The sequence below is a fragment of the Sorex araneus genome, chromosome 6 (assembly GCF_027595985.1).
Source record: "Sorex araneus isolate mSorAra2 chromosome 6, mSorAra2.pri, whole genome shotgun sequence".
NCBI lineage: Eukaryota > Metazoa > Chordata > Mammalia > Eulipotyphla > Soricidae > Sorex > Sorex araneus.
In genome coordinates, this window is record NC_073307.1 from 152,401,942 (window position 1) to 152,417,809 (window position 15,868).

A 15,868-nucleotide genomic window follows, 5' to 3' on the forward strand; every position below is an offset into this window, starting at 1 on the left:
TCGCTTCCTCAGGGATTTCTAATGTAATGTGTCCTTTTGAAATTCTCTGAATTGTTGTTTCTTGCCTTGGCAAGATAGCTATTGCTCTACCTGCAAGCAGTTCTGTTCATCCTCTCCGTGGACTTCAATGCATGGGATTTAAAAGCATTTGAAAAGGATCGTTGAAGAATAGCATAAAGAATCATCTAATTTGCACACTTTCATTACCTGGTTTCCATTAGATTTTCCACATGAAATCTCTGTTCCTAAAATCTGAATCAGTCAATGTACTTCAATCAGACTCCCTTCTAAGCAGATTTTCCAATTTTGAATCAGAGCCAGCATGGCAGAGCCTGGCAAGCTCCCGTGGTGTATTCAATATGCAAAAAACAGTAATAATGATGTATCTGATCCTCTGGACCCTGAAATAGCCTCCAATGCAGCACCATTGGGAAGGACGAGGAAAGAGAGGCTGCTAAAATCTCAGTGCTAGGATGAATAGAGACATTATTGGTTCCCGCTCAAGCAAATCCATGAACAATGAGATGACAGTGATACAGTGACAGTGACTGAAAAGCTAGCTAAGAGGTCAGTTCAGCTTTTGGGTAAAGATGGCATTGAAAGTCAGATATCTGGGGCCTGGTAAGAGATTATAGCATGTAAGTATAAACATTACACATGGTCAACTCCGTTTAATCTCCAGTATCCCATATGGTACCTCTAGCCACACAGGACAGATCCCTAAGCATGATCAGGAGTAATTTCTTAGTTATATCAAATATGATCACAATACCAGGAAAAAAAATCATGTATCTGAACTCGAGATTATTCTCTTTATGAGATATCATTGAAGCTTTATGGAATAGGAAAAAAAAGAACTAAGAACTGCTGCTCTCTCTCTCTCTCTCTCTCTCTCTCTCTCTCTCTCTCTCTCTCTCTTTCTCTCTCTCAAGCAACAGTAACAAACATCAGGATCGCTGTCCTAACAACCAAATTATCATTAGGACAGTATCTAATGGGAAACATTTTTATACAATACTTATAGTAAATAAAACTAAAGATGAAATGAATAGATGCAGAATTACTCCCCTCAGTTAAATGCATATTGAAATCATAAGATCCCATCATGCTACTTGATAGTGTGTATACAAGGAAATAAAGAAAAGTATAACCATCTCGATAAAACAGGAGAAAAACCATCTTCTATGCATTCATAGAAGGAAAACTGTAAAATTCCAAAATTGTCAAAAAATAAAACCAACTACTTCGATACTATGCACATATTTTATTGCCTTAGTGTAAAGGAAACGGGGCCAAGTAATGCACAGAGGTTATTTCTGGCTCTACAGTCAGCAATCACTACTTGATAAGACTCAGGGGACCATATATGCTACTGTGTTCAAATTTGGTTTGCCTCCGGCAGAACAACATCCCTACACACTGTACTATTGATCCCCCCAAAACCTTAAATAGATTTATGCAAATTATTGATTTAAGAAGCTGAAACTGGGGGCATGCAGCTTTTTGTGATTTTGTGGATAGATGACAATCTTTCGATAATACCAATTGAGCAGTTCCATTTCTTCAAAGACCTTCTAAAGGGTTAAAGGCATGGAAAATCATGAACAATACTGTGAGTGCAGAGATGTGAACTCATGTAATCCTAAAGGTAACTTCCAGAATTTTCTTATAATTGCAAAGATATTTAATGTTTAAGAATGCATCCATATTCTTTCCTCTCCAACCTGTCTTTCTGCATGGAAAATGGCGGCGGCAGCAACGTCCACGTGGCGGGAGTCATCTTCTAAGACTCCTAACCCAGAGCTGATTTTTACACTTTAGGGCTCCTAGGAATCATGGGAAGCAGGTGTAACCGGCACGCCTCTGTGCCCAGATAAGTCCGGAGCTCTTGAGAGTAAAACGGACCCTCTGCGCTTAAAGACTTTGATTCAAGAGACCTTCTAACACATTTAGTCATCCAGAGCAGCTTCTTACAGCAATGCACTGGGACTTAGAGATGGGATATGCCAGCTCTGGCACGTTTCCCTGGACTTTATACAGAAATCCAAAACCAAGTGTCTCGACTTAACATAGCTTATTTGTCAGCAATGTGAAAAGGTACTTTTTAGCATGTCTGACTTTGGGGGGAAACTGCAAATAATAACAGTGAGTTTTTTGTTGAAATATTGAAGGTAATCAAATTAGCATTTAATTCTCTAGAATGTAAACTAAGCAACAGCCCCACGCTAGCCGATAATAGGAAATATCCTTCATCCCTGGTTGATTCCCATTTTTGGGGAGAAACGCGGCGTGGCATCCACCATACTATGAGGCGCGGGGAGGGGGATGAGGAAAAATAAAAGGAAAAGGAAAAAGAAAAGAAAAAAGAGTTATGTACTTGGAGAAGCAATGTAAAGCCAATTATCAAATGCATCCTTGTTAGTAAGGCTGTCTTTCTTCCGGGGAAACTCCAACAACAATAGTTAAGTTTTGTGTTGAAATATGGAATGTAATCAAGGTAAAGAGAAAATGAAGTGAAATTCATCAGTTATGCAGTTGAGGGGGTGCTTCGGTGGGGGCGGCAGGTATACTGGGGTTTTTGTTGGTGGAATATGGGACACTGGTAAATGGATGGGTGTTTCAATATTGTATACTGAGACATAAGCCTGAGAACTTTCTAACTTTCCACATGGTGATTCAATAAAAAATTAATAATAATGATGAAAAAGAATATATCCAAATTGGGATTAGGGTTTGGAGATCTCTTAAGAAAATAACATAAACAATCAAAGACTATCAATTTGGAGACACAAATCTTAATTACCACATGAATAACTATGCCGATTCAACTGCTGAAAAAAGGCAGAAATTTTGTATTCTATCATTTGCTTTAGTAAAAGTCCGTTAGGAAAAATATTACTATGAAACACAAGATTTACTAATTTTTCTAGTGGATATTACCAATATAGGATCATAATAGGTGAAATGATTATGCTCCCAATATGCATCTTATTATCCTATATTTTTATTGTCATGGGATCCATACATACAAAACTTATGGCATGTGGTGCTCAAAATAGAACCCAGAAATTGGTAAATACATAGCATTTACTCTTTCACTTCAGCCATGAAATTTTCCCCCACACAAATGAATTGAATCTCTATAATTGCCATAGTTGCATGGCTATGGGATGCAATACAAATTTACCCATCAATAATTATAATCACCTTCTCAACAGACATTGTGTAATAAGACTGACAGTCACTGCTATACAAAACATTAGAATAATCTTTAGTAAATAATTGAATTTGTTATCTAAATTCATACCCACTATGCCATAACAAATTGTCTTATTTTTCAGTTTTTAAGAAATATGAGAACCATGGGCTGGAGCTATAGCACAGCAGTAGGGCGTTCGCCTTGATTGCTACCATCCTGTGTTCGATTCATATGCCCCTCTCGGAGAGCCCAAAAAGCTACTGAGAGTATCTTGCCTGCACTGCAGAGCCTGGCAAGCTATCCGTGGTGCATTCAAAATGCCTAAAGACAGTAACAAACAAGTTTCACGATGGACACTTTACTGGTGCACGCTCGAGCAAATCAGTGAGAACCCGCTCAAGCAAACCAATGAGATGACAGTGACAGTGATGAGAAACATATTATTAATATATAGATCAATCAAGATTATTTGGGAGAGATGGAGCATTAAAAACTGGTTCAAAAGTGTGGACTATAATGAGCAGAGTCAATAATCGAATTAAAGTAGTTGAGTGTAGACCAGAGAGACATCACAGGGGAGCAGCTATCTCCCAATACAATTCCTGGTATTGCAATTGTTCCCCAAGCAGGGTGTGACCCACAATCCCACCTTGTAAACCACAAGGTAAAATCATTGTCTTTCCTAAGAGGAAGTGTTTATTGCCTTTTTGCATGAGAATCAGAATAAATAGCTACTACAGGCCCCATGATATTACTTTCTCAGAAATAATTTTCTCAGCGCTGCAATCACCTCCTTGTTCCGGAGGCTGTATATCAGAGGATTAAACATTGGCGTCACGGTGGTATAGAGAAGAGACAGCAGTTTATCAGTACCTGGAGACTGAATAGACTTTGGCTGTAGGTAGGTGATAGTAGCGGATCCAAAGAATAAAAGAACAACTATCAAATGGGAAGAACAGGTGGAGAAAGCTTTTGCCCTGCCTGTGGCTGTTGGCAGCCTCAGAATGGTGCCGATGATTTTGCTGTAGGAGGCAAGGATCAGCATGAAAGGGGTGACCACAAAGAGCAGAGTTCCTATATAGAGAGTCACCTCCTGGAGAGACGTGTTTCCACAGGCGAGCTTGAGAACAGGGAGGATGTCACAGAAGTAATGCTTAATTTCCTTTGACTTGCAGAAGTGCAGAGAGAAAATCTGACATGTTTGCCACACCTGAAATGGGATTACTACCGTCCAGCAGCCAAGGGCTAACAGGACACATACTTTGTGGTTCATGACAAGAGGGTAGTGCAAAGGGTTACAAATGGCCACGTAGCGGTCATAGGACATCACAGCCAGGAGCAAACACTCCGTGTCTCCCAGTGACGCGAAAAAATATACTTGAATGGCACATTCCACTCTCGAAATGCCTCGACTCTTTGTCAACAGGTCCTTCAGCATCCTGGGGAGAGTGACTGTCACATAGAAGATTTCTAATGAAGAAAAATTGCCCAGGAAAAAATACATAGGTTTCCGTAGTGCAGGGTCAAACTTGGTTATGATTATTATGAGGCCATTTCCAAGTAAGACAATCATGTAATTGATGATGAAAAGGCCAAATAATAATACTTGGAGGTTTGGGAGATCAGAAAATCCCTGGAAGACAAATTCTGTCACCGTGGAACTGTTGCCCTCTGCCTTCATCTCTTCATAGTTCATATCTAGGAAAGAGTTAATGAGAAAACAAGTCAATTCAGTATCCAGGATTTTAACTACTTAGAATAGCACACAATATTTACTATTCTTTTATACAACACTTAAGATTCATATGAATTTTAAAGCATCATGCTTACATTTTCATTAATATTAAAAGCAATAAGAAAATCCTGTCAATAATTTTATATTTGTTGTCCTATTTGTTGAATATGAAGTGTTTACACAAAAGTTTGTGATTTATCAACCTTTGAAATATTTTAATATCAAGTTATGTTCATTTATGCATTGTACTTATTTCGGTAAATTCTTAGTTCAAAATCAAATTTAATTCTTCTACTTATATAGAATTTAAATGTTTACAGACCTGCAGTCAGTTTTTAAATAAAAACTATCATGAAGTGCTTTTAAAAATTGGTTTCTCTTTGAAGTTCTACTTATTTTAACCATTCAATTATAAATTAGTGAAAATTAAAGATCATATATGAATTAATTTCAAACTGTCTTTCAATGTAATATCTCTGGATGTCCAATGTTGTATCAGTGGTCATAATGTTGTACTTGATTGGTTGTCGGTGGAAAGTATCTCTGTAACAACCTTCTCATCAACAGCTTTGGCGAGTAAGAGGCAGGTTCATCCATTTATTTACTTTCACAAAAGCAATTCTAAACACGGGGGCTCTTTTCTAAAACTTATTCATACCCAGCCAATGAGTGAGACACAGTCATGACTGGTTTCTAGTTGTTTTCATGTAAATGCACATACCCACTTATTGCTTTTATACTGTAGACATCTACTTTTATGCACCCAGTGTTTTCTTCCCACAGGTGTTCTGCCCTTGAGCAGAGATATGTGACTGCTTATGTTTAATTAAATTGAATGTGAGCCATATGAATTGTTTCTCTGTAATAGTAAATAATATTTAGAATCATTTTTACTTCAAATTAATCTTTTTGTAAAATCCTTCCTTTCTCTATTTCTCAATAAAAATTACCACCCCTCTTCCTTTTCCAAATATATATACATGTACACACATACACACACACACACACACACACACACACATATATATATATATATATATATATATATAAAGTACCCCAAATTTTTTTCTCCTATGCTTTTTCTCTTGTCCTATTGCTGCTGTACTTTTAGGAATTTAACATTTTTGAATTTTCTTTCAGAACGATCATATACCTATTTTCAGTACAGGCTACATAACTTATATATTGATCATTAATGGAAAACCAACAGCACTTGGTGCAAAGATGAAAAACGGTAGCTATAGTCTAAGTATGTTCACTGTGGAGAAAATTTGGCTTCCAGCAATAAAATTCTCAACATAAGCAGGACAGGAACTGCAACCCAGCAAACCTTTGGCATACTGAGAATCTTGTGAAAATAAATTAAGATTATATAGTACATTATAACTATCTATAGTATTCCAGTGTGCATATTAAACTCTTAAAATCTAAACAGTTAAAATAATTTTTAAAATACTTCTCTGATTTTACAGTTTTCAAAAAAGTGTTTGATGATTCTGAATGATAAAATGCAAATCAGTATCTAAGATAGTCAGCTAGTGGCAAATACTTGATTTTAAAAGACATCTGAAAGTGTGTCATATCAAATACTGTATTATATAGACAACAAGTACTGCTGTTTTGCTACACCATCAACATATTTTATGCTGCTGAATAATTCAATATATAAAGAACATTTGGTCATAGTTAACTTCTATTTTTCTATGCATTAGTACACCTGTGTAAAGTTCTATGCTTTGTATTCCCACATTTAATCAGCTAACCATTATTCCAGGAAACTGGCTTTTTGTTTTTGTACTGGTCCTCCTTTGTGTGTAAACTCATTTCTCATTCTCTTATGTCTTTCCTACAACATTTCTTACACTATATGGACATTCATGGGAAAATCAAACAAATTAAAGAACATAATATAGCCCCCTCCCAAAAATAGCAATGATAGTACAATATATGTATGAACATCTATCTAACATTTAATATATATCTGTTGCAATCGTTTCTTTACACCTTAACCATTTTTTTTAAATGGAGAGCAAGTATATGAATATTCAGTGGACTATTCAATAGTAAATGTAAAGGCAATCTCAAAGAAGATCTCACTAGCACAAATTTGCATCCAAACATGCCTTTGCTTTTAATCAGCAATCACAATTAAAAAAAATTGATAAACTTCTTCAACTCGTAAATTAGCTGCTGGTTTCTTTACACGTTGGAAACTTTTGGAAGTTCTCTTTCCTAAAGTATGTTTCAAATATAAGAATAAACCAAGATTCAGTCCTTTACAATTTTTAGCAAATGGCTGTGTTTTCCTGATGGTAAAATATGTTTGTTAAATAAATTTTATCTGGACAGGAAGAATTCATGCTTACCTGATAGGACTGGGGACAAGTATAATTTTCCTTCATTAATTGAGTAAAAACCCAAAAAATGAGAGAATGAAATGTATTTTGTCCTAAAAGAGGATAATTTATTAGAAGCAGAAAATAAAAACCTTTTAAATAAAGTCTTACTGACAAAAACATTTAAGATCTTGTTTTTAAAGTAGAAATTGGGCTTTACCTTGGGAATCCTCTCTTTTCCCCAGGCAACTAGTTAGTTAAAGGTTTACCGGAGCCAGACTGATTATCACTCAGGGATTTGTTATAATTACGAGCATCCCTGATCGTAATCTTACTAAAATTGCCAGCCATAATTTTGGTTAATCATTAAAAAATAGAAGCAATTAAAAACAAGAAATACCATATCAGCTATGATGAAAACTTATAAAAAGACACAAGTATTCAACATTAAAATTAAAGAGACATATTTTCCCATGATTTATAATAGCACCTATATCTGAGAGTGGGCTGGAGTGACAGCAGAGCGGGTAGGCTGTTTGCCTTGCAGAAAGATGACCGGGGTTCCATTCCTCTGCCCCTTTCAGAGAGCCTGGCAAGCTACCAAGAGTATCTCGCCTGCAATGGCAGAGGCTGGCAAGCTACCCATTGTGTATTTGATATGCCAAAAACAGTAACAAGTCTCACAATGGAGACATTACTGGTGCCCGCTTGAGAAAATCGATGAGCAACGGGATGTCAGTGATACAGTGATATCTGAGAGCCTTACTTCATCTTCTCATTGAGTTATCAATCTTTATAAATTAACATATTTAATTTAAATGCACCCTCAATCCAGGAAGAGGGCTGGGGAAATTAATAAAGAGGAAGATTCCCTCAATCTGTTCTATTTTCACAAAGTAAAAACAATTGGAAAATTTCCAAGCATAACTCTTAATAACAAATATAGTCACAAGATGGTATGTTTCAAGAAAAAGTGCAAACAACTATTTCCAGAAGTATTACTTTATGTCTGCTTTTTTCTCAACTTTTATCAGGAATATCTCCTCAATTGTGAAAGGTTAAAATTCTAAATAGCCATAATCAAGTTACAAGTAAATATTCGACCACCTCATGTTTTTTGTGACTGCTCTGAGATTACTGATTATAATCTAATAGAATATGTATACTTCTATTATTGCCACTGTCACTGTCACTGTCATTCCATAGCTCATTTATTTGCTCAAGTGGGCACCAGTAATGTCCATTGTGAAACTTGTTGTTACTGTTTTTGGCATATCCAATATGCCATGGGTAGCTTGCCAGGTTCTGCCATGTGGGCGAGATATATTGGTAGCTTGCAGGGCTCTCTCAGAGGGGTGGAGGAATTGAACCTGGGTTGGCTGCCTGCAAGGCAAGTGCCCTATCGCTGTTCTATCATTCCAACCCAACTTCTGTTATTTAAAAAAAAAAAAAATGGAGATAGGGTGAAGAAATAGTGCAGCCTGTTCGACTTGTCTTGCATAGCTTTGATCCAGCTTAGATTTCTGGCATCCCCTATGGTCCCCCAAATACCAATAGGAATGATTTCTGAATGCATATTACGGAGTAACCCATGAACATTGCCTGGTGTGGCCTCCGAACATGAAACAAACATCACTGTATCACTGTATCACTGTCATTCCATTGTTCATAGATTTACTCGAGCAGGCGCCAATACCACCTTCATATGTCCCAGTTCTGATATATATATATATATATATATTTGCAATTCTAATTTATTAATTACTTTATTTATTTTATTGAAACACCATGTGGAAAGTTACAAAGTTTTCAGGCTTAAATATCAGTTATACAATGTTCGATCACCCATCCCTTTACCAGTGCACATACTCCACCACCAAAAATCACAGTGTACGTCTCCCTTATTCTATCACCCTCTGTAGCTGTTAAATTTCATTTTAGTATCTCTTTAATTTGCTTACATTTTATATTTCAACAAAAAACTCACTATTATTTTTTGAAGTTCCCTCTGCACCCCCTAGAGTTAGCCCTGCTGAAAAGGAAGCATTTGATAATTTGTTTTCCATTGTTGAAAATGAAGAGATATGAGGTTGCATGTCCGCAATAGCGGCCACGCCATTTAGATTTCTGTATTTTAGTAACTAAGTCCAGAGAAATTTCTTTTTTTTTATCTTATCACCATGTGGAAAATTACAAAGTTCTCAGGATTATGTCTCAGTTATAAGTTCTAAGTCCACTTTTTTGCATGTAGCTGTCAAGTTTTGCCAGCACAATTTGTTAAACATGCTTTCCTTTTTCCAATTCACATGTCTTGCTCCCTTATGAAAGATTAGATGATCATATATTTGGGGGTGTGTTTCAGAATATTCAACCCTGTTCCTTTGGTCTGCAGCTCTGTCTTTGTTACAGTACCATGGTATTTTAAATATTACCGCTTTGTAATAGAGTTTGAGTTTGGGCAAGGTGATGCTTCCCATCTTCTTTTTCCCAAGGATTGCATTACCTATCTGAGGGGGCTTATTTTTCCATATGAATTTCAGAAGTGTTTGCTCCATTTCTATGAATACTGTCAGGGTATCCTTGTAGGGATTATATTGAATTTGTACAATGTTTTAGGGAGTATTGCCATTTTTACAATTTTAATTCTTCCAATCCATGAGCAGGGGATATATTTTCATTTCCTCGTGTTCTGTTTTATTTCCTGAAGTAGCGTTTGGTAGTTTTCTTTATACAAGTCCTTTACTTCCTTAGTTAAGCTGATTCTGAGGTACTTGATTTTTTGAGGCACAATTGTGAACAGGATTGCTTTTATCATGTTGCTTACTTCTCTTTCATTATTTTGCGTATAGGAAAGCAATAGAATTTTGGGTATCAATTTTATAGCCTGCAACTTTACTATAGGAGTCTATTGTTTCTAGGCTTTTGTGGTAGAGGTTTCAGGGTTATCTATGTATAGTATCATATCATCTGCCAATGGTGAGAGCTTAATTTCTTTCTTTCCTATATGGATGCCCTTAATACCTTTTTCTTGCCTAATTGCTATGGCAAGTATTTCCAGTACTATATTGAAGAGAAGTGGAGAGAGTGGGCATCCTTGTCTCATCCCTGTTCTTAGAGTAAAGACTCTTAGCTTTTCCCCATTGAGGATGATGCTTGCCATAGGCTTTTGATAAAAGGCTTTGACTATCTTGAGGAAGTCCCTTCTATACCCATTTTGGTGAGAGTTTTCATCATAAAGTGGTTCTGGATCTTGTCAAATGCTTTCTCTGCACCTATTGTTATGATTATATGATTTTTATCTTTTCTTTTTTTGATATTATGGAATATGTTGATTGATTTTCAGATATTAAATCATCCTTGCATCCCTAGGATGAATCCCACTTAATAATGGTATAGATTTTTTTGATGAGTTGTTGAATTCTATTTACTAAGAATTTGTTGAGAATCTTCACATTCGTTTTCATCAGGGATATTGGCCTATAGTTTTCTTTTTTGTGGTGTCTTTGCTTTTGGTATTAGGGAGACATGTGCCTCATAGAAACTGTTTGGGAGGGTTTTTGTTTCTTCAATTTCCTAGAATATCTTGAAAATAACTGGCAATAGGTCTTCTTTAAATATGTGGAAGAATTCGCTAGTGAATCCATCTGGACCTGGGCTTTTATTTTCTAAATATTTTGATTCTGGTTTCAATTTCCTTGATATTAATAGGACTATTCAAGTACTCCAGATCTTCTTGGTTCAGGCTTGGGACATTATAAGAACCCAGGAATTTATTCATTTCTTTTAGGTTCTCTTTTTTTGTGGCATACAGATTTTCAAAGTAGTCTCTGATGATCTTTTGAATTTCTATGGTTTCTGTTGTTATGACGACCTTTTAAATTCTGATTCGGCTTATAAGGTTTCTCTCTCTCTTTCTTTGTGAGTCTTGCTAGTGGTTTATCAGTCTTGTTTAATTTCCTGAAGAGCCAGTTCTTGGTTTCATTGATGTTTCAGATTGTCTTTTGGGTTTCCATGTTGTTGATTTCTGATCTAAGTTTTACTATCTCTTTCTTTCTTCCTGTAATGGGCCTTTTTTTTTTTTGGTCCTTTTAAAACGTTTTGAGCTGTGAAGTCAAGTTATTTATGTGGGCCCTTTCTTCCTTCCTGAGAAATCCTTGTAGAGGTATAAATTTTCCCTTTAATGCGGCTTAAGCTGTGTCCCACAGGTTCTGGTAGCTCGTGTCTTCATTCTCATTTGTTTCCAGGTACCTTTTGATTTCCTCCTTGATTTCCTTCCAGACCCACTCATTGTTCAACATCAAGTTGTTAAATTTCCAGGTGTTTGATTTGGTTTTCTACACCTGTATATGATGAGCGTCTATCTTCCATGCATCATGGTCTGAAAAGATAGCTGGTACAATGTCTATTCTGGTGAGGTACGTTGTGTGGCCTGGCACATGGTCTATTCTAGAAAATGTTCCATGTGCACTGGAAAAGAATGTGTATTCCTTTTTGGGGGGATATAAAGCCCTGTATAGATCTATTAGCCTCTCTCTTCTATTTCTTACTTCAAAGCCAGTATTTACTTGTGAGTTTTAATCTTCTTGTCCTATCCCTACATGATAGTGCGGTATTGAAGTCTCCAATTGCTAGTGGAGCTGGTCCCTCATGGGGGCGTACACGTTTATGAGTGTGATTTCTTCCTGATGTACATATCCCTTGATTAATAAAAAAATGCCTTCATTATCATTCTTGTTGGTGTACAACATCCCATAATCTCAGGTCTAGCTAGGCTCAGATGTAAAAGTCGTTTTTCTGTTAGTTACTTTAACTGAGTATACTTCCTTGTGTGTAAATGACTTTGCTACTGTTTCTGTTGACTAAGTTAATTTGCATATTCTGCCTATGTGGCTGAATATGATTGGTTGAAACATCACCCTAATTAATAAAAGGGGCTGAACAGGCTGCTCTCCCGCAGGCCACAACACACAAACCTCTGGAGAGAGTCATGTGATTCTCCCAAAAAATGCATATTTCTTCCAGGAGTGAAATGCCTCGGACTGCCAAGTAAAATTGCAACATTATTGCCACAGCTTCTAATCTTTTTCAACTTGAAGACAATGTTGTCCAATACTAGTAAGGCCACCCCAGCTTTTTAAAGGGAGTTGTTTGCCCGCAGGATTGTTTTCCATCCTTTGGCTTTGAGTCTGTTCTGGCTATTCAGATGTGTTTCTTGCAGGCAGGAAAATGTTGGTTTCAGTCTCTGAATCCATTTGGCCACTCTGTGTCTCTTAATTGGTGAATTTAGACCATTGACATTGAGAGAGATTATTGTTATTGGGTTTTGTGACATCTTTCTGTAAGGTTGTTGTGCTTTTGGGGGTTTTCATGTCTTAGTGTAGCCCCGTTAGTCCTTTTTTAGGTTTGGTTTTGAGTCCATGAAGTTCCTGAGTTGTTGTTTATCCACAAAATCGTGTATCGTTCCTTCGAGTTTGAATGAGAGTTTAGCTGGAAAAAGCATTCTTGGTGACTCATTCATTTCATTGAATTTTTTTCACTATATCCCACCACTGCCTTCGGGGTTGGAGGGTTCCTCTGATAAGTCTGCTGTAAATCTAAGGGGCGTTCCTTTGAATGTGATTTCTTCTTTGACCTTGCTGCCTGCAGTATTGTGTCTCTATCCATGACGTTCATCACACTAACTATGATATGTTTTGCAGTTTTTCTGTTAGGGTCTCGTTTGACTGGCCCCCTTCTAGCTCCTTGAATCTGGATGTCTGCATTCTCCATCTCTGGGAACTTTTCAGCAATGAGTTTTTTGATTGTGGCTTTTTCACTGGGGTTGGTTCCCTGTCCTTCTGGTACTCCAATATTTCTAATGTTGTTCCTCTTGAAATCATCCCCATGGATTCTGATTCACCCTAGAGCTATTTTGACCTCTCTTCCCATTGTTCGTTTTTGCCTCTAGGCTTCCTGAAGGTCATCTTCAAGCTCACTGATTCTGCCTTCGGCTGTACCCATTTTATTGTTGAGGGAACCCACTGAATTTTATAATTCATCTACCGAATCCTTTATTTGTGACATATCATTTTGTAGCTTTTTTATTTCTGCTCTCATTTCTTCCCATAATTTCTTGGCTGTCTGTTGAATCGTTTCTGTCAGGTCCCCCTTTAATTTAACGAATACCTTGTCAATCTTTCCACTGAACTCATTGAACATCTTCAGGATTTCAACTCTGAATTCTTTATCGGAGAGCTCAAGTTTGTGAAAATGTCTACTGAGGCTTCTGGACTCCTTTCATCGTCCTGTCCTTGTGGTGGGGATTTGCGCTGGTTCTTCATGTTGATGTGATGGTATGGAAGAGGGACCTTCAAGTTCACTATCACTGTTCCCTCTGGTTGTGAAAATGGATTCTGGATGGGTTCAGTCAGTGGTGGTCACCTTCTTCTCTATCCCCTCCAGATCATGTCTTTCTCTGATGTTCCTCTATTCTTTACTTGAGGCCTCAAATGATGCTTTTTGAGAATGTGCTCCTTTAGCTTGGGCTTGCATAGCTTCTTATCTTTATTGGTACTTTTGAGAAATTGAAATAAACTAGCAACCTATTGTTGAACTATTTTTGGGAATGCTAGGATGATACTTAGTAGCCCTGATATTTTAGCAACTTGTCTTTACTCAACTTTCCCAAAGCTGCCATAATGGAGGCTCTTTCAGGGTCAGGGTAATGTATACCCATTATTATTACTGGTTTTGACATATTGAATGTGCCAAGTGGTTCTTTGCCAGGCTCTGCTATGTGAGCAGGATATTCTCAGTACCTTGCCAGGTTCTCAAGACTCATATATATGCATTTATATGTGTATATGTATGTATTTATATGTATATATATAGTACCATCTATAAACTTTTGCTGTTTGACTCCTATTGAATATGGTGTGGTAATTATGGAAAATTCGTAGAGAGTATCTTATGATGTGTTGCGATACCATTTTTGCAGTCCAGGAATATGTTCTCTCATATGTGGGGCATTAAAGAAACATATAAACCAAAAAAAAAATTGAGATAAAACCTAACGCAAATGCAAACATTAAATATGTCTAAAATATGCATATATACTTGTATCAATTTTCATGAGTAGAGATATTAAGGAATATATTATAAAAGAGCATATGCTCAGTAATATTATCATCATTGGAGGTTTAATAATTATTTACCAACTTAGAGTTATGCTATATTGAATTTAAATTTTATTATTTATGTGTTTCAAATATATGTGCTACATTATTTAATTTGTTAAAACTTACATCTTAATGATTCCAAGGATAATTAGCAATTCAGTGACTAATTTATGGATGTGTAACCCATTTGGCAAAATAAATGCTCAAGTCTTTTCTACATTATAGTTATCTTGTTCCTTTTTAAATTTCTGATTTCTGATTAAATTATATACTTATTTGGGAGGATATGTTATTTGCAAGTAGTTGTCACTTTAATTTGGACTCCTATACGAGTTATGTTAATATCAAAGCAAAAAGTTAGAAGATTGATGAAATCAAATTCATAAATAGCATTTTTATGGATGCTGTGATGATGACCATTTAAGAACTTTTGTCTAAGGTCACAAAGTCTTTTCTTCAAAGTTTTTTCTTGTAATGCTATAGATTGACATTCTGCAAATTTTTCTTGTCATAAAGTCAAGTAGATTAATTTAGGAAGTATGAGAGGATATATATGTAGAGATAAAGAGGTAAGAGGAGAGAGAGCAAGCGAGAGAGTGACAAAAAGTAAGGAAAGAATGTAAGTTGTGGTGGGCAGGTGGCTCTAGAATGGAGCGCTAAATTGAATGTTCAACATGGACCGTATTCTCATGGACAAAATTCAAACTCAGAGGAGTAAGAGAAAAATTTAATAAATGATACAGCATCCAAAGAAATAAATCAAAACTCCCCACAGAAATAAAAAGGCAGAAGATTGGGGCTGGAGCAATAGCATAGCGGGTAGGGCGTTTGCCTTGCATGCGGCTGGCCCGGGCTCAATTCCCAGCATCCCATATGGTGACCTGAGAAAACACTGTGCATCATCAGGACAGACCCCCCCAAAAAAACAAAAAACAGAAAAAAAAAACAAAAAAAGAGGCAGATGTTCTCGGCCAAGGAGATGGCTCCAAAAGGCTGCATATCCTCTGCCCAGAGCATCACGTGGTTCCCAGATCATCACCTGGTGTTGAAACTGGACCAAAGATCAATACTGGAAAGAGCAACTCACCCTGGCCAGAAGCCTGAAACACAGAACAGTTAACCCTCAGTTTGTCCTTCCACCAAGGGCCCAACCATTTTGACAGGTTATGTTTATAGATCCTGAAAGATCCCGCAATACGCCACTTGGCTACACCAGCATGCAAAAGGACAAGTAGAGATGTTACTGGCACCCACTCAAGCAAATCAATGAACAACAGGATAAAAGTGATACAGTGATACAGTGATGTCTGTATATAAAGAAAAATATGCCTCAGGGGACCAGCCCATTAGTTATTGTTCATTTTGTATCGCTTCTAGTTTTCATAGTTTGCAGCTTACACTTTTATTCCTGATCTTTCCCTAAAAAAAAAAAAAAAAAAAA

The 15,868-nt window shown here is 36.7% G+C and overlaps 1 protein-coding gene across 1 annotated transcript; it reads right to left on the minus strand.

Annotated features, from left to right (window-relative positions):
* Positions 1-3,950: 3,950 nt before the first annotated feature.
* LOC129405783 (olfactory receptor 10AG1-like) lies at positions 3,951-4,901 on the minus strand. The gene has a single exon (XM_055143199.1). The coding sequence runs from the start codon at positions 4,893-4,895 to the stop codon at positions 3,951-3,953; it is 945 nt and encodes a 314-aa protein (XP_054999174.1). The 5' UTR covers positions 4,896-4,901.
* Positions 4,902-15,868: the final 10,967 nt, after the last annotated feature.

Coding starts and splice junctions, on each gene's coding strand:
- LOC129405783 (XM_055143199.1), bottom strand. CDS start 4,895: ATGAACTATGAAGAGATGAAGGCAGAGGGCAACAGTTCCACGGTGACA.